The sequence below is a fragment of the Balaenoptera ricei genome, chromosome 5, assembly GCF_028023285.1.
Source record: "Balaenoptera ricei isolate mBalRic1 chromosome 5, mBalRic1.hap2, whole genome shotgun sequence".
Lineage (NCBI taxonomy): Eukaryota > Metazoa > Chordata > Mammalia > Artiodactyla > Balaenopteridae > Balaenoptera > Balaenoptera ricei.
The window spans coordinates 45,393,062-45,420,837 of record NC_082643.1 but is presented as its reverse complement, the minus strand read 5'-3'; the positions used below and the strand labels follow the sequence as shown (position 1 = coordinate 45,420,837).

General features: G+C 41.5%; 2 protein-coding genes across 2 annotated transcripts in view; one reads left to right on the top strand and one right to left on the bottom strand.

The window, feature by feature from the left end:
• RASGEF1B (RasGEF domain family member 1B) overlaps positions 1-27,776 on the bottom strand; it is a 567,483-nt gene that overhangs the window by 493,793 nt on the left and 45,914 nt on the right. The window lies entirely within an intron of this gene.
• On the top strand, positions 25,896-26,214 carry LOC132366414 (PHD finger-like domain-containing protein 5A). The gene has a single exon (XM_059923999.1). The coding sequence runs from the start codon at positions 25,900-25,902 to the stop codon at positions 26,212-26,214; it is 315 nt and encodes a 104-aa protein (XP_059779982.1). The 5' UTR covers positions 25,896-25,899.

The following is a 27,776-nucleotide window of genomic DNA, read 5'->3' as shown; positions in this document are numbered from 1 at the left end:
TCAAACAAATATTTCTTTACTTCGGGACTAATGCCTACTCGTCCTTCAAGTCTCCTCTTACATAGCTTTACCTCCTGAAGTCTTCTCTGAGGAATTAAGTCTCCCTCTTACATGCCCCATAGCACAATGTTTTTTCTCCACTCATTCATTGATTGAATCAAGAGAAAATTATCATGTAAGGCCCTGTGCTGGGTATTGGGTGGGAGCTTACATTCTAGAGAGAAACACATAGGAGTCCTGGAAAACTTTTTGATGAATGGATGAATATACAAATGACTCACTTATGTGTCTGATCCTTACCATTTTTTCCCCACAGGAACAGACAAGAAACTGTCCAGATTACTCAGTAATTCTCTGACATCAGCCTATGACAAAGGGATTTGAGGGGGTTAGCCCCATCCCTCTCAGGACCCAGCTGACAGGGAGTCCCCTTCAAACTGCTGCATTTCTGCAGCCAGTGCAACCGTGCAGCACACAGCAGCAGCCTTGACTGTTGCTGGACCCGTTCGGGGCTCTTCAGGATTCATGCAAGTGGACTGTTAGGAAGACTGAGACACTGGGAGTTACAGTGGATGGAGCCGTGCCCAGAGAAGAGGAAGGGCAAGAGTGAAATTAAAACCAGGCCAAAAGTCAAGCTAAACTAAGTTTTGCAAAACTAAAGTTTCACTCTGTAAAGAAACATTCTCCCGTGTACTCTTTTGCTACAATCACCTGAACAACTCGGCAAATTTTCATTCATTACCTAAAACACACACGTGGGCACTGTGGTACTCTGAGTCTTCCTCATAGACGGCAGAGCTACCAGCTCTGAATTTACCTTCATCTTAAACTGATCCTTTTCAAGTTACTCAGCATAAGCCCTAAAGATTACTCATATAGCCATCATCCAATTCTTTAATGAGATACAGGATATAGACAGTGAATTTATAGACTTGAGAAATTGCAAGACAAGAAATTTCACATGTAAAAGAAACAACTTTTTTAAGAATTAAAACTCTTTGTAAAGCAAGGAGAATGAAAGCAGATCCTGAAGACTACAAGCAAAGGAACTGAGGTTGTCATTATGCCAAAGCCAGAATTTGGGGAAAGCATGGTAATCAGCAGAGACGGACAAATGCAGGTCAGGGGAGAGTGACAGACTGGTACTATGGAGAAAGCATTGGGTTTTAAGTCAGAAAACATGGATTTGAGTCCTGATTTGCCTTTTATCAGCTGAATGACTTTGAGAATCACTTATTCTCTCTAGCCTCAGTTTCCACATACATCAAATGGCAATAATCTTTGTTTCTGCTTTAGGTAGCTCATGGGCTTGACGCTAGCTAAGATCAAGTCGGTAATCGGTATGTAAACTCCCAGCAGAGGGCCTGATGTACAATGAGGCTCAATAAATATTCTTTTTTCTTACATTTTTTAATTAGAACAAAATAAATCTCTAACCCAAATGATCAGCGTATATGTTTCAAACTTGGCTCATGTTGAAATATATCAGTCATAAGTTTACCATGACTTTTTAAAAGAATAATGATGATGATAGCTAACACTTATTGAACATTTTTAATGCATATGCCAGGCACTATCCTAAGAGTTTTACACACACTCATTTATTCCTCACATTATTCCTGATGTAAGTTTATCATTACAGAGGGGGAAATGGGCACAGGGAGATTAGGCCACATCCCTAATTACAGTAAATAAGTGATGAAGCATTTGTTAAAATTTACTTAAAAAGCAAAGTGGAAAATTCGATTGAGAGGGGAAAGATATGAAAAAAATATGCAAATAAATTTGCGGACATATATCCATCATATCTCTCATCATATTTCCTACCAAACAGAAGAATGCGTCTCTCAGGGCTCTCTCTCCCTCTTCCATTCCTGCTAGCTTAAGGCTCCTCCTACTGCCAAAGGGTCCTGACTCCCAGATGCCAGCCTTGCCAGTGTTTGGCAGGTCAGCCAGAACCCTGAGAAAGATGCTCAATGTTTACTTTGCCTTTAGATCATAAAGAGATTTCTCAAAAACGATATAGTTTTATGAAGAAGACATTGTGCCTGTGACTCAAGTTAATAAATTTTTTGTTTGTTTTTCAATTTTCAGAGAATGAGTTAGTGCTCTAATACCACACAGTGGTTAAAAGCATACGCCATGTGATCTGGAGCTAGGAGCCTGCCTGCCTTCCAGGGCTGGCTCCTCTACTTTTGAGCTATGTGAGGTTGGTGGACAGCTCACTTCCACCAATTGGAATGTTGAATGAAAGAGCCAGCCATGAAATGTAGCCTGGAAAGAGCAAGCAGTGGAGATCAGAGTGCTGACAAGTCCAGGAGGAAAATCCAGAGCATAGCCATCTCAGTGAGAGCATAGCCATCTCAGTGAGATCAAAGGGCCAGTATGTAAGATTTAAGAGCAACGCAAAGAGAGTGGGTAAGAGCGACAAGTGCAGTGTCTGGGCCTCAGAGATGGACCAGTCCTCGCTGAAGCCTGTGCCCACGGAGGAACCATGGAAGTAAGATGCACTTCTCACAGTCCGGTAATGTCTTCACTGCTGTACCAGAGCACGGAGAAGACAAGTGCACATTAACGTGGATACAGTATGCTCAAAGATGATTTCTACTGAGACATGATCTGTAGAAGGCTTAGAAATTAGTGAATATGAATTTGGACACACTGCAGAGATCGCCCCTTGAGGTCGGGTTTCTTTGTGATTTGGGGAATAATCATTGAACCATGGCAAGTTGACAGCAAGAGCCAACGAGCCTTAGAAATAATGGCACAAACCTGTCCTCCATGACCCAAAGCCATAACATTTTTCCCAGCTCTTGGAGCAGGAGCCATCAGCGTAAGAGGTCCCCCCAGCAGGAGTCCCTCACTCAGTCTGCTCAATCTGACTTTCCCACACACCCTGCCAAGAACACCTCCCACCCGCCTCTCTAAAACTCCGATCATGTCACCTTTCCTCCCAGCACCTCCGAGGAAGAAACACTTGTAGAAATCAGGAAATGAACAGAGAACTTCATCAAGGTCAAGCACATGGCTAAACTGTACAGGATGCCCTATATGTGACAGAATACAAACAAAAAGCAAATGGAAATTAGCTTTGGCGTATTATACTCACAATTCAGTGCAAAGTACAGCCCTGTGAGTCTTCTGGCTCTGTCTAGAAAGAGAACTTTATTAAATATATCTCTGTTGCTATCCAGGGCACCTGCCACAAAGATACTACAAAATACAAAATAACAGCTTATTCCCGGGTTCATAAAAGCTCTCGGAGAAGAACAATTAAAGCTATCTATGCCTCTGGGGACATCCCATTTTACATCAACAAATGTTGTGTCATCTGTAACCTTGCCAATTTCCATTCAAGAACTTCCAATTATTCATATTGCTAGGGGGTGAATTCTGGTTTTCTTGCTGATAATTCCATTACCTCTTCTCCATCCCCCTCCCCAAAAAAAACAGATTATAGGCTTTTCTTGGGGAAAAAAAATTATAAACAAACTGCAAGTTCAACGTTCCAGTGCTACAAAGCTGGGTGCTATTTTCTGATGTCCCAAATGGCCTCTTAAAACCACATGAAATAAACCTATTTCATTTTCACACACATCATTGTGTCCCTGTGGGTTGTAGAAAAGCATTTTCAGTCAGTCACTAACTGTTCTACATGGATGCGAAGTTTTCCTTATTGTCCTACTACCAGGGCATCTCAGATTTTCTCCCCCTGTAGGGCATCCTACAGGGGGAAGGTAGGAAGAACTCGTGGGGGAGCACAGGGGGCATAAAGGAAGTTAGGAAGGAGGGCCTGGTCTGCTAATCCCAGTGATGGCCACAGCAGTGGAAGGGTTTGCCCCTGACTGGAGCCCAAAGGTTAGAGAGCGGCAGCTACGTGGGCCTGAGAATCAGACAGATTATAGAACTCACTTCCAGGCTGCTGATGGTGGTGAGCATAAATTAACATTTCGGGCTTCCCTGGTGGCGCAGTGGTTGAGAATCTGCCTGCCAATGCAGGGGACACGGGTTCGAGCCCTGGTCTGGGAAGATCCCACATGCCGCGGAGCAACTAGGCCCATGAGCCACAATTACTGAGCCTGCGCGTCTGGAGCCTGTGCTCCGCAACAAGAGCAAGAGAGGCCGCGATAGTGAGAGGCCCGCGCACCGCGATGAAGAGTGGCCCCCGCTTGCCGCAACTAGAGAAAGCCCTCGCACAGAAACGAAGACCCAACACAGCCATAAATAAATAAATAAATAAATAAATAAATAAACCCAAAGTTTAAAAAAAAAAAAAGAAAGAAATTAACATTTCATTCCCCCCAGTCACTGCAGTGGCTGGAAGACATGATTGATCTAACGTTTGGCCTCCCTACAAGGGATGTGCTCATGCTTTCTCCCAGCACTCTCCACTTCCTTATCAGCTCAGCTTTTCATCACCAGACAAATATGTGGGCTTGAGTCTCGGGACCATCAAGCAGCAGGCAACCTGCTGGGGTAGTTACATCTCCACATCCTGTCTGTGCAGCAACACTTAACTGAACAGCAAAAGCTAGTGATCTGGACTTCCCTGGTGGCGCAGTGGTTAAGAATCCGCCTGCCAGTGCAGGGGACGTGGGTTCGAGCCCTGGTCCGGGAAGATCCCACATGCCGCAGAGCAACTAAGCCCGTGCGCCACAACTACTGAGCCCACGCGCCACAACTACTGAGCCCACGCGCCTAGAGCCCGTGCTCCACAACAAGAGAAGCCACCGCAATGAGAAGCCCGCACACCGCAATGAAGAGTAGCCCCAGCTGGGCGCAACTAGAGAAAGCCCGCGTGCAGCAACAAAGACGCAACGCAGCCAAAATTAAATAAATGAATAAATAAATTTATTAAAAAAAAAAAAAAAGCAGTGATCCTGTAGTCAGTGGGCTCAATAGCATCAGGATCCATACATAGCAGGTCCCCTTTCAGGTTACAAGCCTTCCCCATCCTTCAGGGCTCTGTTAACACTTTTCTGTGTAAAAATGCACACATCTGAGCAAAGTGGACTGGGTTTGCAGGCGTGGCTAAACCTAAAGGAATTCGTGTGGTTCATTCCCCTTAAAGTAATTGTTAGCATTTGGTCTGTTTCTTTTCATAACATCACCCTTTAACCAACAAATGTTTCCAAGAGCTTTTTCTATTATCAGTCATCTGGTTTACTGGCTTGTCTGAGAGTTGAGCCCACAAGGTGCCTGATGGAGAAGGAAGTGGGGCTGCCGGAAGACTGGGGTGGGGACTTTTCTCTGAGGCACCAGAGGGGCCCCTTTTACTGCTTTGCACAAAGACCTCCCTGATGCCAGCAGCAACCTGAGTAACACCAGCCATTGCTGTAAAATCTATGCCACGTCCTCTAGAGGTCATATGAGGGCTCTGTAGTGTGGGCACAGCTCAGACCCAGTACATGTTAGCTGGCCATTGAGGGAATTCTGTATATGTTCAACGCAAACTGTTTTCCTTTCTTCGAAGAGTAGGTGGCGGACAGGAAGGCTTGAAATAACACTTGCTGTGTTTTTGGCTTATCAGAAAGGATGGATCCGTTACTGAGAGACTGAAGAATTTGGAAGCAAAGGTTGTATTTTCATCTTTTCTGAGGACTGAGACTTGGAAAGAGAATGATATGGGAGGTACTAAAGAAAATGAGTTTTTCTAGACTAAGGTTTACAGTATACATAAATATGCTTCATGATTGGCTAGACTAAGCTTATCCATTTAGCAATTATATATTAAGCCCTTGTTACGTCTCAGGCACTGAAGGAATGTATTTCAGGAAAACGGTGAAGAATGGGTTTGCCTGGAGCCACCACTTAAGACGGGTGCAAGCCAAGCAGAAGGAGTGACCTTGTCTGGGAGAGAGTGGATTAGCTTAACGAACTGGGGGTGGGAGCACCTAGAGGGTTGAGGGAGAGGCAATGACAACTGTGTTCAAATGTGTGAAGAGCTATTATAAGCAATTAGATTAGTTCTGTCCAGCCCTTAACTGTTAGACTCATGGATAAAAGGGTTGGGCAGGCAGAGTTTGGGTCTCACTGGAAATAAGAACCTTCAAACCATTATTACTGAAGCCTTGAGTACTAATGATTTTTTCATCACAGAAGATATTCAAGCAGGAGTTGAACGACTACTGGTTCTGGATGCTAAAGTGGGAATTCAAGCAGCACAACAGAATGAATGAATGAATGAATGAATGAATTTAAAGTGCTTTCTGATCCTTAGATTCCATGAGATTCTTAAGGAAGAGAGCCTTATGCTTTTCACGTCAGTTCTGGGGCACCAACTCCTTCCCTGTCTTCTATTAGACTTGTTAAATTTGAATAACACACATGTTGTAATAAGATCATAAAACGTGTTTTATTTTTGTTGCACCCTAACATTTATGAATTGATTTGATTCATACCTTCTGTTTATCTCACTTTGTAAATAAGAAAACAGAGAACATTTGAGTTCAATACAACAGCAGTCAAGAAAGGGTTCACTGTGGAATACTACTCAGTCATAAAAAAGAAGGAAACAATGCCATTTGCAGCAACGTGGATGGACCTAGAGATTATCATACTAAGTGAAGTAAGTCAGAAAGAGAGAGACAAGTACCATACGCTATCACTTATATGTGGAATCTAAAATATGACACATATGAACCTATCTATGAAGCAGAAACAGAATCACAGACATAGAGAACAGACTGGTGGTTGCCAAGGGGGAGGGGGTTGGGGGAGGGATGCAGTGGGAGGATGGGGTTAGCAGATGTAAGCTTTTATGTATAGAATGGATGAACAACAAGGTCCTACTGTACAGCACAGAGAACTATATTCAATATCCTATGATAAACCATAATGGAAAAGAATATAAAAAAAGAATGTATATATATATATATATATGTGTATAACTGAATCACTTTGCTGTACAGCAGTAATTAACACAACACTATAAATCAACTATAGTTCAATTAAAAAAAAGAAAGCGTTCATTGTACTAATGTTCTGTTTCTTGAGCTGGATGGTGAATATAGAAACTTATTCCACCTATCTGTCTGTCTGTCTGTCTGTCTATCTATCTACCTTCCTATTTGTCTAACTGGAATGCTACAACTGAATTATAAAGACAGAAAAATAGCTAACATTAGAATGCCTACACTCTTTCTGCTTTACAGCCTATAACTTAAACTATCCCTATGTAAGATTAATAAAATATACCCTTAAGGTAAAGATTTTTTTATTTGGCTTGTAGATATTTGACCTCATAAAAACTTCACAATTACTACTCAAATTGCATTGCCTCTCTCTTGGCTTTGTGATTATATCTACTTCTCCCTTGAATTCCCCAAGCCGCTCAGGATATTACAAAATGAAAACAAACAACTGTCAAATCTCAAATATAATCAAACGTACCATCCTTCTCAGGATGTCCTCTTTTTGTCTTTCTCTCCCCCTCACATGGCCTACCCAACCCCCTTCAATATGCGCACGCACACACACACACATACACACACACATACACATACCTGCACACATGCACACACATACTCCTCTGAAAAATTCATTGCCGGATTCCTGGCGGCTCTGAACACCGGCAAATTGCACAGCATCGGAAAATCCATATATATTCTAGCAGGCTGTGAAAAAGAATTTCCCCTGGAATTTGATGAGATGACCACCCAGAATCAGAATAACGCTTATCCAAGACATTTAAAACAGACTGGACAAAGCACTAGAGATTATGATGTAAAGATCAATTCTCCCCTAGCAAAGAAATAGACTAGGTGATTTAATGTACTTTTCCCATTGTTAATTTCTATGATCTTGAGATTAATTTGAATGCAAACTGAATCCATTTGAATAATAGCTCAAGAAAAGAACTTGGTTGCTAATTTAATAGGTGCCAGGGCGTGAAAATTTATTGTCATGATTATAGTAACTGAAACTAAGCTTGTAAAAATATTTTTGCAGAATATTAAACAGTTCTATAGTGACTAGGGCCACACACATATACATACAACATAGCAGGCTCTCTTTTATCATGAGTTTGTATTCTTCTTTAAGTGAAAAAGATGTACCAAGATGCTGTTGGGTTAGAATTGCCTTAGTATGTCTCACTCTGATTTGTCATGGTTGCCTAAGAGATATGAGAGACAGCTCCTAAATAAGAAGATCACTTAGGACTGAAAGATGGCTGAAAGCTAGAACAAATACTCAAAACTGTAATTTTAAAGGAAGAACATGGCAGAGATGGGGGTGTGGTAGGGAGACATCCTCAGCATTTGCATTTTGGGATTCACATTTGCTTCTTTCAGCAGCATCCGTAGATCAAAGACACATCTTGCCCTTGTCTTTCTACTGTGAATTCCCTAGTGGTTTGTATAAAATGCTCTAACTATAAGCATATAGGTAAATGTTTGCATTTGCACATACATTATGGTACATGTTGCCTGAGAGATAAAAGAATAAATGACAAATACTTCCATATCCAATTAATAAAGAGAACAAAAAATGTATCACAATGACTTTGTATTTTGTTTGTTGATTTGGTTTTTGGATAAAGGAAAAGTCAGAAAAGAATCAAAACAGATGAGAAGGGGTTCATCTCCTAATTGCCAAAAACCAATCAAAAGTTTAGTAATAACACCCACATTTTATTGGACATCCACTACATGCACAGTTTGTATCATTTTCTTAAATCCTTATAAAAATTGTGCATGCAGGCATTGTTATCCTCATTTTAGAGACAAAAAAAACAAGAATCAGAGAGGTTGGGCTTCCCTGGTGGCGCAGTGGTTGGGAATCTGCCTGCTAATGCAGGGGACGCGGGTTCGAGCCCTGGTCTGGGAAGATCCCACATGCCGCGGAGCAACTGGGCCCGTGAGCCACAACCACTGAGCCTGCGCGTCTGGAGCCTGTGCTCCGCAACAAGAGAGGCCGCGATAGTGAGAGGCCCGCGCACCGCGATGAAGAGTGGCCCCCGCTCGCCACAACTAGAGAAAGCCCTCGCACAGAAACGAAGACCCAACACAGCCATAAATAAATAAATAAATTAAAAAAAAAAAAGAAAAGAAAAGAAACAGCAGCTTAGGAAGTTTGAAAGATTAAGCAAATGTTTAAAAAAAAAAAAAAAAGAATCAGAGAGGTTAATTACCTTGCCCAAATAAGTAAATGGCAAAGTAAAACTACCAACTAAGACCAAAGCCCGTGTTATTTCACCTGCATGTCTCAGTACCCACCATGGATACCTAAAGGGAGATGGTCCAGATTGAGGAATGGTGACTGGGCCTGTCTTTTAGGGTTATTTTTAATTTAGACACAAGTATCCTCTCAAATAATTTTGCCACACCTGACAGCCCTAACAGAAAGAGTAATAAAATCTTGATTTTGCAAAACAGAGAACTGATACTGGTTTAATTTAAATCTTCAGACGTTGACTGTATTTTAACATATACTCTCGTGGATTTGACTCAAAGATGCAAGTAAGCACTATGGGAATTTCAGACAACACAAAAGATACACTGAGGTTAAGAGGGGGTGTGGAGGACATATCCTGGGACTCGTGAAGTCCCAGCTTAGAGAGGCGGTAAGAATTCTATACTGTTTCCTTTCATGACTTTTGTAGTTTTCAGCCCAGACACTTCCTTACATAGAAGGTTAGCGTGGAGAGCGTCCGTTGGGTGGATTCTGTCCAATCACTTATGACATATTTAGATCTGGACTTTACTTCTTCCTGTTGTTACCTGCTCATTCAATGACTTCATAAGATAGTGGTGCAAGGACAATCAGGATTTGGTCTCAGAGACACAATCCCCAGAAATAGGTTTCTTCTAATGCAGATGTCGCATGTACCAGGATACAGCAATCATTTAACAAATATTTACCGAATGCCTAAAGCAAGTAGGACACTGAGGAGAATACAAAGAAGCATTCCTTCAAGTGCTTAAAATCCAGCTGGGGGTTTCAAAAGACAAGTAATGAGTGTAGGTGGCAAGTGATGGCTCTGGCCTGGCACGAGGCTCTGCAGCTTGGCCTGGATCCAGCCCAGGAATAAATCTACTCTTAGGCAGAAGGGATTACAGAAGCTGCCTGTGAAATCAGATCAGGTCTGTAAAGGACCAAACGGTCCCTGGCACACAGCAGGCACCCAGTGAAGACGGTTTTTTTTCTCTCTCCCCTTTCTCTCCCATTACTCCAGGGAATAGCACCAAGCTCTCCTTGCAGTCAACCAGCTTCAGTGTTGCTCCCCGGTCCCGATAACAGGACTTTTCTTTCTTCTTGAGCCCTTGGCTCCACTAGTTCAAGAACTCTGTCCTGTTCCCCAGCTTGGTTACCTGCCCACATCCCAGACCCTTAAGAATTGAGGGCTCCATGCCTTGCTTTTGCTTGTCACTCTCCAAAGGACTGGCATTCCAAGCCACTTAGTGACAGGAGCCTGCTCCAAAAATGCCTATGGCCTGTTTGCCTGCTGCTTCAGATATTTCCTGCTCTGTAGTTTCTTATGCCCCACATGGGTCATCCAATTAGACCACAAATATCAATTCATTCCAGTGTACTAGCTGCCTAGAACACTTTGTTGGAAAGAAGTCCAAGGCCTCGTCTAGGTTCCAGAAAACAGGACGTCATGATCAACTAGTGATAGCTGTTCTTGGCATGGAAGGGTAGGGCTGGTGGGTACAAGGGCTGTATCCTTCCTAACCCTGTTTCACAGACTATTATCTTTTCATTACCCTCCTCACTCGGTACCATGTTTAACTTACCACACTTACCTACTTCCCAGCACTTGCAGTTGGATCTGTCCCTCTGACCCTACTTCAAAGACTCAGAATTGATACAGATCCAAATCCAAGTCTCCTCCCTGGCTTCACTATCCTATTGTCGAAGAAATCCTAAACTTAGCACAATAAAAATTATATAGTTCAGATTGGAGAGGTCAGGGTGAGAACAAGAATAAAACAGTACAGGCTAGAGGAAATATATTCAAAGATGTGGCATCTACAAAGTGTAGAATTATTCCAAGAATAAGCAGACCACCATGATTGATAGTAACCCATTCATTCACATCTGTCTTTATAATAACATACATCATAATTTGAACCCTGTTCTCTAGGACACGAGTATCAACAAAATCATTAACTCATATCCAAATCCTCCCAAAGAACTTGACATAAGGTTTTTTATCATTGAGTTGTTAGAGATCCTAACTAGGGAAATTAATTTGCTATCTACCTTGAACAATGCAAAAATTCAGATGTGTTTGCAATCCTAATTTTCAAGTGGCCTTTCATAAACTTGTTTTTCATGGCCCTTGGCTAATTAAGAACCCTAGTTTCCACGTATATTTTATTTTTCAGGTTGGTTAGGAAGGTTTATCGTCTATTCCCTTTATTTGTCTTTTTCTCCTTAATGGGACAAGCCATCAGTTTGTCTGAACTGGCACACAAAATTACCAAGAAAAAAACAGACTTAATGGTCGTCAGAGTTTCAAGTTGCTATACATTTATTTGGTCTGCAAATTGTGAGCAATATTTACCACAAAAAAATGAGAAACAAGGAACCACATCGAGGTTTCTGGGGATTTATTTTCTGCATTTTTCTAGTATTTCTTTTACTACATACTTTAAGGAGACCAAGTTTACATGCCAGAAAAGTAGATACCTATCCCTTTAGAAAGTTCTACAATTTCATCCATTACAATGGCTGCAAATGTATTTCTATCAAACCAGACTGTCTCCATTCATGTCTGTTTACAACAGTGCACTCTGCTCTTCTTTGTTTGCACCACTGCGAAAGGAAAGTGGTCACTTTTCTCTGTAGTCTAGGAGACATTCTTTGGAAGGGAGGAGTACGGATGCCCAGTGATTAGAAAGAACATTCAAAATACTTGAACATCTTGGGACAAGAGATATTCCCCTTACAACTCCTATTTGTTTACAGCATGGTATTGTATCACCGTTAGTTTACACTACAGTCTAACTACAGTTGCCCTAATTAGAAACTCATACTCCAGGGGTAGTCAGCCATCATTGAATCAGAGGCAACTTCTACAAGCCCTCAGCTATTCTTTTTATTTTTTATTTTTTTTTAAATTTTATTTATTTATTTATTTTTGGCTGCGCTGGGTCTTCGTTTCTGTGCGAGGGCTTTCTCTAGTTGCGGCGAGCGGGGGCCACTCTTCATCGCGGTGCGCGGGCCTCTCACTATCGCGGCCTCTCTTGTTGCGGAGCACAGGCTCCAGACGCGCAGGCTCAGCAACTGTGGCTCACGGGCCCAGTCGCTCCGCGGCATGTGGGATCTTCCTAGACCAGGGCTCGAACCCGCGTCCCCCGCATTAGCGGGCAGATTCTCAACCACTGCGCCACCAGGGAAGCCCCCTTCAGCTATTCTTATCGCTGATCAACACCAGAGGTTTTGACAACTGGCTTAACAAGTATTGAAAAGCGTTTTCACTGGTGAAATTAATGGCTTGTTAATTAGCAAAACAGGTGCTAGAAATGGGTTACCATTGGTGAAATTAGAATTATTCAGAACAGATGATTTGGGACACACACCTAGATACACATGAAAACAATATAGTAATATAGTAATATAATAAGTCCTGTAGTTGCTGCCTAATCTCTAAACATCCTGTGCCCAGCCAGAGGACTTTTGGTTTCCCCACAGTTCACTGAATCCTGACACTGCAATAGTGCCACACTTGCCTCAGGTAAATCTTTCTTGCAAAAGGTAAGAAAGGTAAACCTTTCAGGTGACCAAAAAGGATAGAACTGGAGCTTCATCTACCTGCAGAACAATTTGTACGACTGTGCTTGCTAATAAACACCTTCATGTGGGGAAGAATTCAGTATAATTCATTATAACCTGGCATCAAGAGTCTGTGTGTGTTGGAGGGGAGAGGTGGCTAATCATCATGTCCTTCTAACTAGCAGGGGCTACTGATATCTACCCCAAAGCATATCCAAGTTGGCTTAGGCCTGTTCACAAAAGGAACCCACCCTCCAAACATACCTGGACACACTGCTTCTTGCCAGACAATTCTATAATCTATATTCTAGCAAAGCTACCTTTATGCTAATGGATTGATTTAAAGGATAAAACCAATATTGAGATAAGAAAACACAAATAAGACTGAGCCCCTGAGGGACAGAACAGATTGTGTAGTTAGACAGTCACACTAAGCAATGATTTTATCTGCCATATCGTGACTACTTATTCTACAGCCAAACTGCATTTGAGCAAATTCTAGAATTATATTTGTTCCATGTGAAAACGGAAAATCAAATTAAATGTTATGAGAACCAAAGTGAGCGAGCCAGTTCTACTCAGGGGGTTGGAGGGTAGGGGGTGGGGGGATACCTGGGTGCATATTTCATACCAGTGGGGATCTATTCTGCCCTGTTTCTTCTCTATTAAAGATGACTAGAGAAGGAAGAAAGGCCCAAGCTTTTCAGAGTATACTAATGGGTCTTTAGTTTGCAGAGAGAGGCCTGGAGCTGACTTTGAAGGGGGTAGGTAGAGAAAACCACATAATGAAATAGGAGAACTTTTAAGAGTAGCTGAGCCAGTAAAGAAAAATTGAGAAACAGAAAACCAAGAAAATGGAAGAAAACTAGAGTTCAGGCAAGAGTGGGACAGCACATGTGAAACAGTGAGTAGCTGATTTACAAACAGAACTAGAAGCCAGAGGTGACCAGGAAACAACTTCCCTTGAGGGACATCTGGATTTTACCAGCGTGATTGTATGGACTTTGAATGTCAAAAACAGTAATTATGATTGGTAATAATTTTCTTTTTTACAGACCCTTTTGCCTAAATCAGAGAAAAGGCTCTGTGATGTTGTGATATAATAAGAAACACTGCTTGGTCTTCATCTCCCATTCCTGGCACAGACCTCCGAAAACCCTTGGAATGTCCTGAGTGATAGCACTGAGAGGAGTGTATTTTGTTATTCGTAACAAGCTCTTTTCAGCCGTACCTGAGTTTCTGCTAATGAGGTGACTCTTGGAGGATGGAACCAACAGGAACCAACAAGGAGATTCAAGGGTTGGAATTTTCAGCTCCACCCCCCCAACCTTCAGGGAGGAAAGAGAGACTGAAGATTGAGTTAATCATCAATGGCCAATGATTTAATCAGTCATGCCTTCATAATGCACCTACATAAAAACTCTAAAGGCAGGAGTCTGGAGTGCTGCCAGGTCTGTGGACACATACAGGTGCAGGGAGGGTGGTGCATCCAAAGGGGCTGTAGAAGCTCCATGTACCCTCACCCCACACCTTGCCCAACCATCTATGCATTTGGCTGCTCATGAGCTGTATCCTTAATAATAAGCCAGTAATAATAAGTAAAACACTTTCCTGAGTTCCATGAGCTGCTCTAGCAAACTATCACACCTGAGGAGGGGGTTGTGGGAGCCCCCAATTTACAGCCAGTTAGTCGCAACCGAAGTGGGGGACTCAGTCTTGTGGGACTGAGTCCTTAGCCTGTCTTTAGCTAATTCCGGGCAGTTAGTGTCAAAATTGAGTGAAACCGCAGGATACCCAGTTGGTGTCTGCTGAAAATTGGAGAACTGCATGGTGCGGGGGGAAAAAAAAAAACTATCTGGTGTCAGAAGTCTTGTGAGCACAGAAAGAGTGTTTTCTTTCAGGCTCCTTTAAAAAAAAAAAAAATCCTACATACACAACTACACCCATAGAAGAAAACTGCAACATCAAGGAGCCAAAGAGGGGTTACTAAGGGAACATATTAGCTTTTCTTAGAGTTCATGGCTCAAATAATGGAGACACCCTCACTTACGGTATGTTGAGTTCAAGCTGCTCTCTGAAGCTCACTGGCAGGTGAGCAGACAAGCAGAAGCATTCCTCTAGGAAATCCAGGTAGAAGCGCTCCATGAAGCTGTTCCAGTTTGGTGGCATTTGACTCACAGCCAGGAGCCTGGGCTGTCTGTCTCTGCTCACAGAACCTTACCTCCTGTCGTCACCATCCATCCACAGGGTCTCCCCATCCTCCACCTTTCTACTCACACGCTCTGTCTTGAGATGGTTTTTACTTACTTTTAGAGGCTTTTCCCCATGTGAGCACTAACTAGCCCCCAAATGATGGCCCCTCATAACCACTACCTAAAGTAATTTTTCAGAGATGAACTTACGCAGGTATGGATGTATAGATTAATACAAATATTTTCTACTTTATAGGTTTCACACTCAGCCACCTCATATTCCTAAACAGTACTTCCACGAAATTCCTGAACTGAAGGCGAAACCACCACAAAGACTGCAGGTGGCACGGCACTGTGGTTAAGAGCACAGGTTCTGGAGCCATACTGCTGTGTGCAGATCCTAGCTGCCCTACATGCTAGCTTTGTAACGTGGGTAAGTTAATTCACCTCTCAGGGCTTCAGTGTTCTCAACTTTGAAACGAGGCTGTTACAGTACCCAAATCATAGGCTTGTTGTGAGAGTTAGCATGTTTTATAAAACATTTAGCCGGGGGTGTGCTGGACTTGACTCCTTTTAGCTCACAAGAGCCTTTGGGCAGCATCTCTTCCCACGTCTCCCTTCAGTGACATCACACATATGGCCTGGTACTGGTCGTGGTGGGAGTATTCACACCACAGAAACTGGCAGATGCTACAAATTAGAACTTTTTTTTTTTTTTATTGAGAGCTGATTGTTTAACATTTACCAGTGTACCCACGCATTTAGTGCAAGGGCTAGCACATAGTTAGCTCTCAAGAAATATGAGCTATTCTTAACAGGAAAGATGATAAGGGGACTGTCTGGAAAGTTAAAGAATTTCCCCCCAACTTTTTCTCATCTTTGCAGTTATACAAAGAAAACTGAGTCAAACTATTCTTTGGTGATAGGGAAACTTCAAGCTAAACATATACCAAACGTCTCCAGCCCCAGCTAGCAACAATCTATATGTTCTTGACCGGAATCACCTTGCCCATTTCAATCTATGACATGGCACTAAGGTGCCTTATAAAAGATATATTGTACGTAACATGTGAACACTTTTCCAGTGGTCCTGCCAAACTCAAGGACATGTGGGTTACATACTTCTACTGAAGTCTGTGAGTGAGTTCCTGCTTGGGAATCAGTTCAAGGACAAAACTCATAAGTACTTCATGAACAACACAGATATCTCAAAGATACAATTTTAAAGAAATGACTAATGGACTCCCTCATCACCCCAACCAAGAAAAACAATCAGTGGAATAGAATCTTGTCAGAGTTTCCAGTTTGTTTGTAAAGGAGATGGATGCAGAATGAAAGAAATCAATCAAAAATGGTTTTTTTTTTCTTTCTCATGTTTACTGATAGAATTTAAAATCAAGATAAGTTTCCTAGAGTACTTACTGTGTAGTCTCTTTGGGCAGTGTGGAAATGAAGAAAATGGATTTTTAGTGTTTTATTTTATTTATTTTACTTTTTAGTATAAACAGGAAAAATGAATAAATCTACAAAGGCCAATGGACCATAGAAGTACAAATGGACCAGAGTTCAAGCAATAAGATCCTGCTTTGGGAAATCCTAAGTATTTCAGAAACACTATCAATAATGTTCTAAAATCTCCTTTTGCCACCCCTCTGTAATTAAGAATTTCATGACGTAACTCAGGCCCATAGCATACAACAGCCCAGTAAATTACCGCTGGATTTCATAAGTCTCAGCCAAGTATTTAGTCATTGTCATACTACAAGCTTAGGATCTTGCCCATAATTCTGGGTGAGATGTTTATTATTCTAATCAGGTATCCACGTAAGTGGGAAAGAAGAAAACTAGTTACTATAAATATACCAGCACATTATCCCTGAGCTATAACACTTGAAAGTTTCTGTTGAATCAAAAAGCAAATTCTGTTCACATGCTACAGTCAACCTGGTGACTATTCCTAGTGCACTACTATAGGCAGATGGGATCTGAATGACTGATTGTCTTAATATTTAGTTTAGTGGTGACAGGGGCGGTGTGGCACACACAGCACTCCCAGAGAAAAAAGTAAGACAAGGTTTATGGCATTATCAACCCAGAAGAAAGTAAAGGAAAACATTCTGTTCCAGAGACAAAGATGGTCAGGAAACCATAGGTCCTCAAAAACAGTCACGCAAGGGCACAGTTATCCACTCTCCAAGAAAGAAAAATAGAATACACACTTTCTTTTCTCTCTCCTCCGTCAACAACAGAGAAGCCCTATTAACCGTGGACCGTAAGAGTTCTTAGCACTGCAGGCTGCAACGCACTCCTCTCCCGCCAGCTTCCTGGCCTGAGGAAAGGGAGGAGGGTAGGGAAGAGGTGTCCTAGGAGAGAAGAGGCCTTTGGAGGCCAGCAGTGGAAAACAGATCCTTGTCTAAGAAAAGTAGGTCAAAAAACTACTGAACTCAACTGTTGACACACCTGAACATCACTGCCCCAGGGCTGCCACCCAAAGCCCAATCAAGACTTTCCCAAGTCCAAGTCCTACGGCATACAGGAAAGTTAGAAAAGTTAACTCTGTAGCCTGCCCAGCTTCTAACTTCTCTCCACATAGAGTAGGGTTAGGAGGACAGATGCCTATATTAAAAATGCAAATTACTTTTCTCTCACCTCCCTTCCACCTTTTCAGAGAGCTCCATGTCCAACTATGCTCTTTCCTGTACCCACCTCTACCAAAGACCCATGTGACCTTGCTCATTTCATGCAGATGCATTTCATCTCACACTCATGCCCATTCTTCACTACTGCCAAGACTAGAACAAAGTGCTTGGCTTTGGAGTGAAGGGACTCAGGCTTTGGAGTGAAGGGACATGAATGCTGTTTTCACTACTTACTATCTCTTTAACCTTGGATGAATTACCCTCTCTGAGAGATAGTTTCTGCATCTAGAAATGAGAATAAATCCTATTCCCCAGGTTTGTTGTGGATTAAATGGGATAACATATATAAAATGACTGGCACATGACAGGCTATGAACCTCCTGAATGGGATTAAGTATGGGATTTAATATACATAATTTAAATAAATATAGAAGAGGACCTCGAGAAGCCTGAGCTCCGGGGCCAGATTTAGTGTAAGAGGAGGAGAAATGGGGTAGAAGAAAGGATGACAGAGGATAAAGGAAATACTATGGCTGTTTTAAATCCAAGATCTTGTCTTTGGATGACAGTATGGTTGAGTCAGTATATAAAGAGAGGATTAAACTATACAAAACATCTAGAAAAACTGTTTACAAAGTTAAAGGGAATACTTCTTCTCTACTCCTGATGAAGGGAACTCATTCAGTGTAACTCCCATGATCTCTCTGGGAGTAACCTATCTGATTGATAAATTTGAAGGAATAAACTGGACATGCTCAGTTCAGCTCTTCCTTTATACCTCTTGGTTCCCTTGTGTTCCTCCAGGGTAGCCCCAAGTCATGCCCTGACATCCCTTCTCCTCCATCCCTGCCCCACCCACAGAGACTCGGCCATGGTTCAGCACAGCCCATAACCAGGTGGGAAAGTAGGATTAAATCTATCCTCCAACTGAGCCTTTATGAGTAACTAAAGATGAGCTCTCATCTATCTTACTCTGTTGTCTTAATTCTTACTTTTCTTAGCACTCAGGCAGGACAAAGGGTTTTATTTAATGGGCTCCCTTCAAGGATCCCAACAAACGTTAATGCTATTTATGGATATTGGAAAACTAACAAAGCAAAGAGAACACCCAAAACTGGTCTGGCTATGTCAAAATAATACTAATTAGAATAAATGGCAAAAAAATTCCACTATGACTAACTGTCATATGTATAATAACTACTAAAAATACCATTCATGTGGGTCATCTGATTTTTCTTTGAAATGTAATGTGTTAAATTTAATAAATGTATTTCCATATATTTAGGCTTCCTCTGTTCTTCTAGCACTCAAACATTACAAAAATGGCAACCACTTGAGTGGATACAGTCTAAGCAACCTGATTAAACCCTAGTCCTTGCCCCCAGCTAGACCCTGCCCTGTGGGCTTTCCTGAACTGACCTGCAGGAAGTCGATTCATTGCTTAAAGTAAGTTTTGTATACACCAAGGGATCCACACCTTCCACCGTAGGGAGGTAGTTACTTAGAGAGAAAGCAGTTAAAATGTGAAGTTCATCATCAGTGGAAGCTCACAGAATGACCCAGAGGGCCTACTTCTCGGAGAGAAAATAGGATTTTAACTGACAGATTCGAGCCTAGGTTCCTCTCTAGGACCTCCCAATAGAGGTCATGAACTGTGATGTAACTGCACGGTTTCAAACCACTTTCAGTTCAGTTCACACCAGGCCCCCGTGGAAGGCATTTCAGGCTTCCACCTCTCTCTGCATGCCAGTCTCAATCACCCCGTCCCGCTCCCGGCCACCCTATGTTTATGACTTTAGTATGAGAGGTTTAAACTGCGTCTGTCTCTGTTACTGACTGTTCACCTTTCATCCACAACACTTGAGTCCTTCCCTAAATCGCTCCCTTTGAGATAAGTGAGTGGGTTCTTCATGCTCCTGTACAAGTAGCTTTCTTGACCCAATTATAGTCAGACTGAGACTCTAACAAGTTTTTACCCTTGAAACTAACCAAGGATCCTGAAGCTTGGGGGCTCTATTCTCCTATTGGTGGTAAGATCCTTAAAGTTTGGGGCTATGTTTTGTTCACTTCTGAATTCCCCAGTGCTTCGAAGAGCAGCTCTCATGAGTAGCTGTCGGATAAATCCTTGCAAATGAATAATGAAGCACTTACACTCTAACAGGAAAACTCAAAAGCTTTAGGAAATGCTCCGTAAATCAACAAGATGATGAGCAAGAAGGATGACTCAAGAGACCTGCTTATAATGGTATAAGAGACTAGGACCCCAACTCAGCCAGATTTCACTACCTAGGAGAAGAATTTCCTCTTTTACACCCTCAGACGTGCGGGGCTGTTTCCATTTTTGCTAGGTGTGGCCGCTCAGAACCCTCCTCTCCCCATGCAGCTTGAGTACTTTTTCTATCCTATATTTCATCGGGCAACTTTTTAGGAAAAAGCTGAACACACACACACACACACACACACACACACACAGTGGTTCTTGGTGACCTCTAATTGGTATAAACTGATCAACACATTGCTCTGCCTTGGCCACTGTGATTGCTTCAGGGATGTCACAAGAAGGTGAGATTCCACCCCAGCCAATGAGATATGGAGAACTCCTTCTTGGAGGAGGTTTCTAAGAAACATAGTTCTTTGCTCTCTTGTGACTGCTACTGAAAGTTGTGCTGTCTACCCCTGCAGGACATAAGCAAGGAAGCACAGAGCCGCCAGAAGCTGCTAGCAGCCATCTTGTGGCAAACCACACAAGGCATAAGGAAAACAGAGAAGAGGAAGGAAGAGACAAAATGATGGACTCAATGAACCACTGGCTCCAGCCTGACCTGAAGCCTGACCTACCTCTGTGAGTTCTCAGTTACGTGAGCTGATAAATGCCTCATTGTTTTAGCCAATTTGAGACCAGTTTTCTGTTACCTGCACATGGCTAAAGCCAAATTCAATTAATTGATCAAGGCAGCTCTTAATAAGTTGCTATGTCCTCAATGAGTTGAAAAGTTTAAACACATCAAGGTCAAGGGACCCACTAGGGGGACTTTCAATGCAGCAAAAAAAGGGAGAGAATGCAAAAGCCTCAGCACTTCCCAGCCTATGCCCTCACCTCTGGCCATTTCAGCCTCTTTGGATTCCCTTCAGGCATTTATCTGCATTCATTACATGCTAATTATGTTCAAGCCAGTGCCTAGAGAATGAACAAAAACACTGTCTCTACTTTCTAGAAGCTCATAAATAACTATAGAATGTGTGTAGGTAAAGACTTAAAGTATTAAGAAACTAAAATGAAGTTTTAAAAAGTGGATTTCCCCCTAAATTCCCTTTAATTTTAAGCCATATTTTTTTACAATTTCAACATGGATTAAAAATAACTTCACAATAAACTACAAATGTATTAACAGTAAGTGCCAGAGCAGTGGAAAATCTAACAAAATAATATCTGTGAAACATTTTGTGCAGCACAATGTACCATGCACCCATGTACTGTTTCATAAACAATAACGGCCAAGAATTATTGGACATCTACTGTATGCCATGTGCTAGTAATGCTGAACATTCTGTATACATTATCTCAATCTCTACCACAAATTGTTATTCCCGTTTGATAGATGAGAATGCCAAGGCACAGAGAATGTAATTGATTTGCCCCAGACCACACAGTGAGAAAGCAGTGGGCTAGGACTTGAACTTAGGCAATCTGACTTCAAATCCTGGATCTCTCACTACTGTGTTATTCTGTTAAAAGATTTCATAACATACGGTGGGCAGAATAATGGTCCCCCAAAGACATCCATGTTCTACTCCCCTGACTATGACTATGTCAGGCTACATAGCAAGGGGGAATTAAGGGTGCTGATGGCATTAAGGTTGTTAGTCAGTTGACCTTGAGCTGTGAAGATTATCCTGGATTATCCGCTTGGACCCAACGTAATCACAGCAATGACAAAAGCAGAAGTCAGACTGATACAGCAATGACAAAAGCAGAAGTCAGACTGATACAACGTGAGAAAGACTCAACCGGCCATTGCTGGCTTTGAAGAGGAAGGAAGGGGCCATGAGCCAAGAAGTGAGGGCAGCTTCTAGAAGCTGGAAAAGGTGAGAAACCACATTCTCCCTTACAGCCTCCAGATAGGATCGCAAGCCTGTCAGCACCTTGATTTTAGCCCAGTAAGATCCATTTTTGGACTCTGACCTCCAGAACTGAAAAATGACAATTTTGTTTTGTTTAAAGCCACTAAGTTTTTGGCAATTAGTTACAGCAGCAATAGGAAACTAACATACAAAGTATGTATACATTTTCACACCATGTAGGTAAAAAGATGAATAAGGTAACAATGGTCCCCAAGATATTATTTTTAAAAAGTGAGTCAAAATCCAACCCTATGGGAAAAGAAGCACTGGCCTTGGAGATACCATAGTTCGGTTCATACTGACAAGTAACTAAATAACCTTGGGCAAGTTACCAAGCTCTCTGAGTGAGTTTCCTTCTCTGTAAATCAGGGATTACTCTTCTCATAGGGCTGGAGTAAGGACTAAGAAAGTTTTTAGAAACAAGCTAACACAATGCTGGGCACTCACCTGCCCCCTTCTTCTTATAAACCCCCAAAGGAACACTGAGAAAAAAACACAATCATCTTAGGAAAAAGCTGTATTTTATTAATATTAAGGATATCAAACAATTTAAACATCAATGTAATTTGCTATATGGAAATGGTGTGAATTCTAAAAAAGAGATCAACATACCCCAAATTTTAAGGCAAGAAGTTTCTCATCCTAGGGGTCATGCTAGAGCTTTGGTCTTTCTCTTCTTTCTGTTTCTGTCTGTCTGTCTGTCCGTCTCACTCTCTCTCCAGGGATCAAGTTAAAGTAAGATAGTAGTCCAACAAAAAGAAAGATGTAAACACATTGATTTATGTCCATTTTGCTGTGCAAATAACTAGCACTGTTTTCGTTACATAGGCTGCTTCTCAAGAGGAATATGTATTTTTAAAACGGCCTTCTCTGGGGCTTCGACTGAGATCTGCATATCAAGGTTTTACCCTTTCCCCCAGTGACCCATTTGTCTGAGGGAGGCATTCAATTAGACTGCCAGAGCAAATTGATTCAGTATTGACCAGGAAAGGCTTCTCGCTTGAAAGACATATTACACCAAGGTGGAGGTGTCACTGCCACCAGTCAATACTCAAGTGCAAAGGCCCAGATGATTCAGGAATAGGAAATGAAGAAAGGTCCTCCCCAGGCATTTGGAGCAGAAAAGCCTCCTCTTTCTCTTACAGAAGAGGTAGCATGGGAGTGAGAAGCCAAATAAATTGGGTTTTCGTAAAGGTAGGAAACTGATTCCCAGTCTCTGCTAGCAGTAAATGGGAATAAGGAAAATGGAAATTCAGGAATGAGGCAAAGGTTACTTCACCTCAAGACCCAAAACTGGGATTTGAGGTTTCAGTAATCTTATCTCTCAAGGTCATTGCTCTTGAGAGAACTACCTGCTCTTTTCAGATACCCTTGCCTCTCCTCCCTCTGCAGATGCAGCCATGAAGCCCAGATCTGACAAATTTATCAAAACTCTCTCTTTACGACCTTCACACATTGTGTTTATCAACAAAAGATAGACACTCAGTTGTTTTAGACAAGAAATTGGGTCCCTTTACATCTGGACCATCAAAAAGCCCTGTATACCCAGTGAGACAGAAATAAATGCTAATCGATGATAAGCACGCTTTATTTAATATAAAACTGGTACTCAGATTAAAGGGCAGGAAGGACCCAAGTTTGTGGTATCTGATGTTGGCTTTTAATCTTTATTATTTCTCAAATGATGGCTTTGATTTGTTGAAATGTTTTATAGCCTTGAATATCTGACAGAATAAATTAAACCCTTTCTAAGAGCTTTCCCTTGATTATCCCAAGTACCCACTATAGATAAGATTGTCCTTTACATCCCACTTGAAAAATCATAAAATTGGTTCCATTAAAATAATTAGGACCCCCACCTTCATTTTAAGATTTAGCCTCTACATGTTTACAGCACTGCTATTTTATTTACATTTTCACATCCTTGGAACAGGGTGACCATTTTCATTGTGTGGCACACATATTATTAAAGACTTGTAGTTTCCAAATGTCACTGGTGAAAGCTGAAATCCATTATCATTTACTCTCGGAAATGAAGCCCATCATGCTGTGCACTTGCAGAAAAGAATAAAGAGGTTTAAACCAGAATCTGCATAATCCCAGGTAGAGGCAGAAGCAGCAGTACTGGAAGAAAAAAAAGGCATCATCTCTGATATGCAAACTCAGGGGAAAAAATGGCATATATTACAAATCAGGCCATGTGAATGCACAGTACCCAAGAATATGCTTAAATAAGTACACACGTTGTGATGAATCTATTCAAGGCACTGATGATCATTTTCTAAGCTACTTCATAAAGTTCCTCAGACACACATATATGCACAATTCTGTAGTGAAAATACAGCTGCCATTCCTTCTATTTTCATTTGGAAGCCAATGGCAGATAAAATGAAAAACCCTGTCTTCAACCCTATCCAAAAAGATACTCCTCAGAGAATACTTCTTTCATTTATTATTTCTTTCCAAATAAATTTCTAATATTATTCATATGCCTGATTGAAAAAATATTTCTAGTATTAAGTTAAAGGGGAATAAGGAAATGGGTGAGCACATGCCCAAGGCGGAGAGGAAAATGTCCTATATACTCCAGAACCTTGCTCAAACTAAAAGGATAGAAGGGGACACGTTTCTCAAAGAATCCATTTCTTCTAACAATAACTCAATTTCAAATAATGGTGCTAGTCACTAAAATAATAACTATGAAGATTATGTAAAAAACATGGAAAAGAGTTTATAAAATGTAAATGCAAAAGAAAACATGGAATTGTGTCTATACTATTACTGCAACCTTGAGAAATTATTTATATAGGTATATTTATACCTATAGAGAAAAGGTCATAAAAATATTCACAGATATGATGATAGTAATTATTTTTGTGTAGGAGAGTGGTGGCAGTTAAGGATGCATTTTTTCCTTATTCTCTTTATCTGTCATTTCTAATATTTTTACAATGAAAATATATTGCTTTTTAATTTAATTTAAATTTTTTTAAATCTCTAATTTTAAAGATACAAGAGGCTAAAGACTCTAAATCCCATCTCCAACTTTTTTGTAGGGAAAATTATGTTCTCAAAGCATTGAATTCACAAGGCTGGGAGAAAATATTACCATTTGCGGCTTACTATATCTGCTACTTATTCATTATGAATTTCTTAAATTGGAGAAGGCCATACCTGCTGGGAGAACTTGGGAAGGATGAGTAAGGAAACCCAAGAAGGAAAGTATCAAGTACATTTGAAGCTAATGAGTTTCCTGGATGTTTATTCACAACATTGATGGTGTTCAGGATAACCTACCCCAAGATATGGCACCTTGGCATAAACTGAAAAAAATTTAAGAAATGTCACATTCAGGAAGGACTTTCTGAACTTCCCCTGAAGTAGGTCACAAAACCCTTATGGGAGAGGGGCCCTCCCTATGCAGGGAGGAAAGGAACATCCTTATTTCCAAGGTGGAAGGATGTTGAAAGGAATCCGAACAGGCCTTGCTCTTTTCCCGTGTACTACCCTTAGCTCATACTCTGTTATCCTATCGCATTTTTCCACGACTTTCCACTCTTCATCAAACCTAGCGTGAAAACGCTCTGGCTTAATTGCTTCTTCAAGTCTTTGTTTCCTTATTAAGGCTCTTGTGTCATGTAAAAGTTATATTAAATACATTTGTATGCTTTTTTCTTGTTAATCTGTCTTGTTATAGGGGCCCCAGCCAAGAACTTAGAAGAGTAGAAGGAAAAGATTTTTCCTCCTCTATAGCATCATGAAGTAAAACTATATTAGCATACCATGTTAAGTCCAAATCATTTCTGAAAAATATTTAAGTAATGGGTAGAAAGGGCTCTTCCCTTCCCTCACCACAGCACCCCTCAGCCTCGGTCTACACCAGCTTAAGGTTAGCTCCTTTCCTTCCAACAAAGTGTTCACACGCAGGGAGAGGCAGGAGGTAATACTGGAGGCTTTATTAACATGTGAAGAACTGTGAGTGAATGTGCTACTCACAAAACTGAAAAATTAGTAACCATGGATTTAGACTAGGCCTCACAGGATACCAAGTTCAGCTCCTCTTATGAAGTTCTATCGGTGTTCATATCCTTTGCACTATTCCCTTGATAACAAAGACGAGAATCTTTCTTCAACAGAGACTGTCAGCTGTGACAAAATCAGGGAAGATTTCTCACTTGGCGACTGTCTTTTAGAAAATAATCATGGGTGGCATAGAGGGAGCTATGGCTAAACATCACCAGGACTTGATCTTTTGCCTCAAGCAGGCTCGTGTTGCCATTGGAAGACTGTGTGAAAGATGTGATGGCAAGTGTTTGATCTGTGACTCCTATGTGTGTCCCTGCACCCTGGTGTGCATGTGTGATGAATGTAACTATGGCTCTTACCAGGGACACTGTGTGATCCGTGGAGGCCCCGGAGTTTCAGATGCCTATTTTTGTAAGGAGTGCACCATCCAGGAGAAAGACAGAGATGGTTGCCCAAAGATTGTCAGTTTTGGGAGCTCTAAGACAGATCTCTTCTATGAATGCAAAAAATAGGGCTTCAAGAAGAGGTGATTGGAGGGCTGCCTCTTCCTCCCCCCATCAAGCTGCTGCAGCTGCCAAAAGAGATGCCTACAGAAAGGAAATGGAGCACACAGCATCACCAGAATTGCCTATTAGTACACTGGCACCTTTCCACCCTTTCCTCTCCTCTCACCCAGCCATGGTAGGAATGGAAAAAAAAGATTCTTCGCAGAGCACTCTGGCAGACTGTATCACAGAAAAATGGATAGATTGGTTCATGGCGTTCCTTAAGTTCAAGAAGCAAGACTGTGTTATCCACATCGAGAAGTTCTGTACACCAAAAGCTTCTAAAACAGGAATGATCTATCAGTTCAGTCTTCTGTTTGAGGAGCTGTGAAGCTAGCTGCAGGGAGAAGCACGTTCTTGCAGCAGCTCTGATGGTAGTTGTCCTTGATGAAACATCTGCAGGGTGGTAGTGGGCTCTCAGAACAATAAGTGTGGGCATTTCATCTGTAACACCCGCCAGGTGGTGCTGGTTCATGTTATTTTTCTTCTAAAAATTGGAAACCCTTTCTGTTGCTATTGTATTAATAAAGCAGGTGTTTATTTTCTGGTAGTCAGCCTATTTTCTGGTAGTCAGCCCCTTCCCAATTTAATCTTAACTCTAGGAATTTTAGTCACCCAGGAATTTGTGATTCAGAATAAAGGTATTGGGATTCATGCAAAAAAGAAAATAATCATGGTAAGAGAAAGCACTTGTGATGTTTAGGAAAAAAATGTAGAGTTCTTTTTTAAGTATCTACACATAAATTAACCAGCCACAAAGAATAAGTAACACTGAAAGGAACAATACTGATATGTAAGCAAGATGCCAAAAAGCAAGAAATCTAATAACCAGACTCTCAACTCTTGTGTGTCTACAGCATCAATTGAATATTTAAAAACCTGAACATGTAATGGTAAAAAGAATAGACACTCTAAGAATGAGCTAAGCAAAGCCAGTTCATACTTTCCCATGGCTAATTTGCAGAATGGGAAAAGTACTTTTGGAGCAAGGTAAAAACACATAGCTTGTTGTTTATGTATTTACCAAAATTAAAATGAAGGACAATCAACATACTAAACTACATAATACTGATTTTTGCTGTACAGTTTCAGCAGAGACAGGAAGTCTCACCAAACATTCCGTCAGCTCCTCAACGTAAGAAGGAAGCAGCCACATCACTGGGTCACTACTTGAAGGACAGTGTCTCGAACCACAGCAGACTTTGCGTGAGCCACTGTTGTGTTAAACCAACTAGGCTTTGAGGATCGAGTGTTCCCACGGCTTGACCTAGCCTACCCTGACTACAATAGTCAACTCTAACTTTTCTTTGCCTTAATCAACATTAACTTTTCTTCTGCCTTGCCATAAAATTGATAATTCAAAAAGAGCTGGGCTTCCCTGGTGGCGCAGTGGTTAAGAATCCGCCTGCCAGTGCAGGGGACACGGGTTCGAGCCCTGGTCCAGGAAGATCCCTCATGCTGCGGAGCAACTAAGCCCCTGCACCACAACTACTGGGCCTGCGCTCTAGAGCCCGCGAGCCACAACTACT

Bases quoted from the DNA above. Each gene is read 5' to 3' on its own strand.
- LOC132366414 (XM_059923999.1), top strand. From the start codon at position 25,900: ATGGCTAAACATCACCAGGACTTGATCTTTTGCCTCAAGCAGGCTCGT.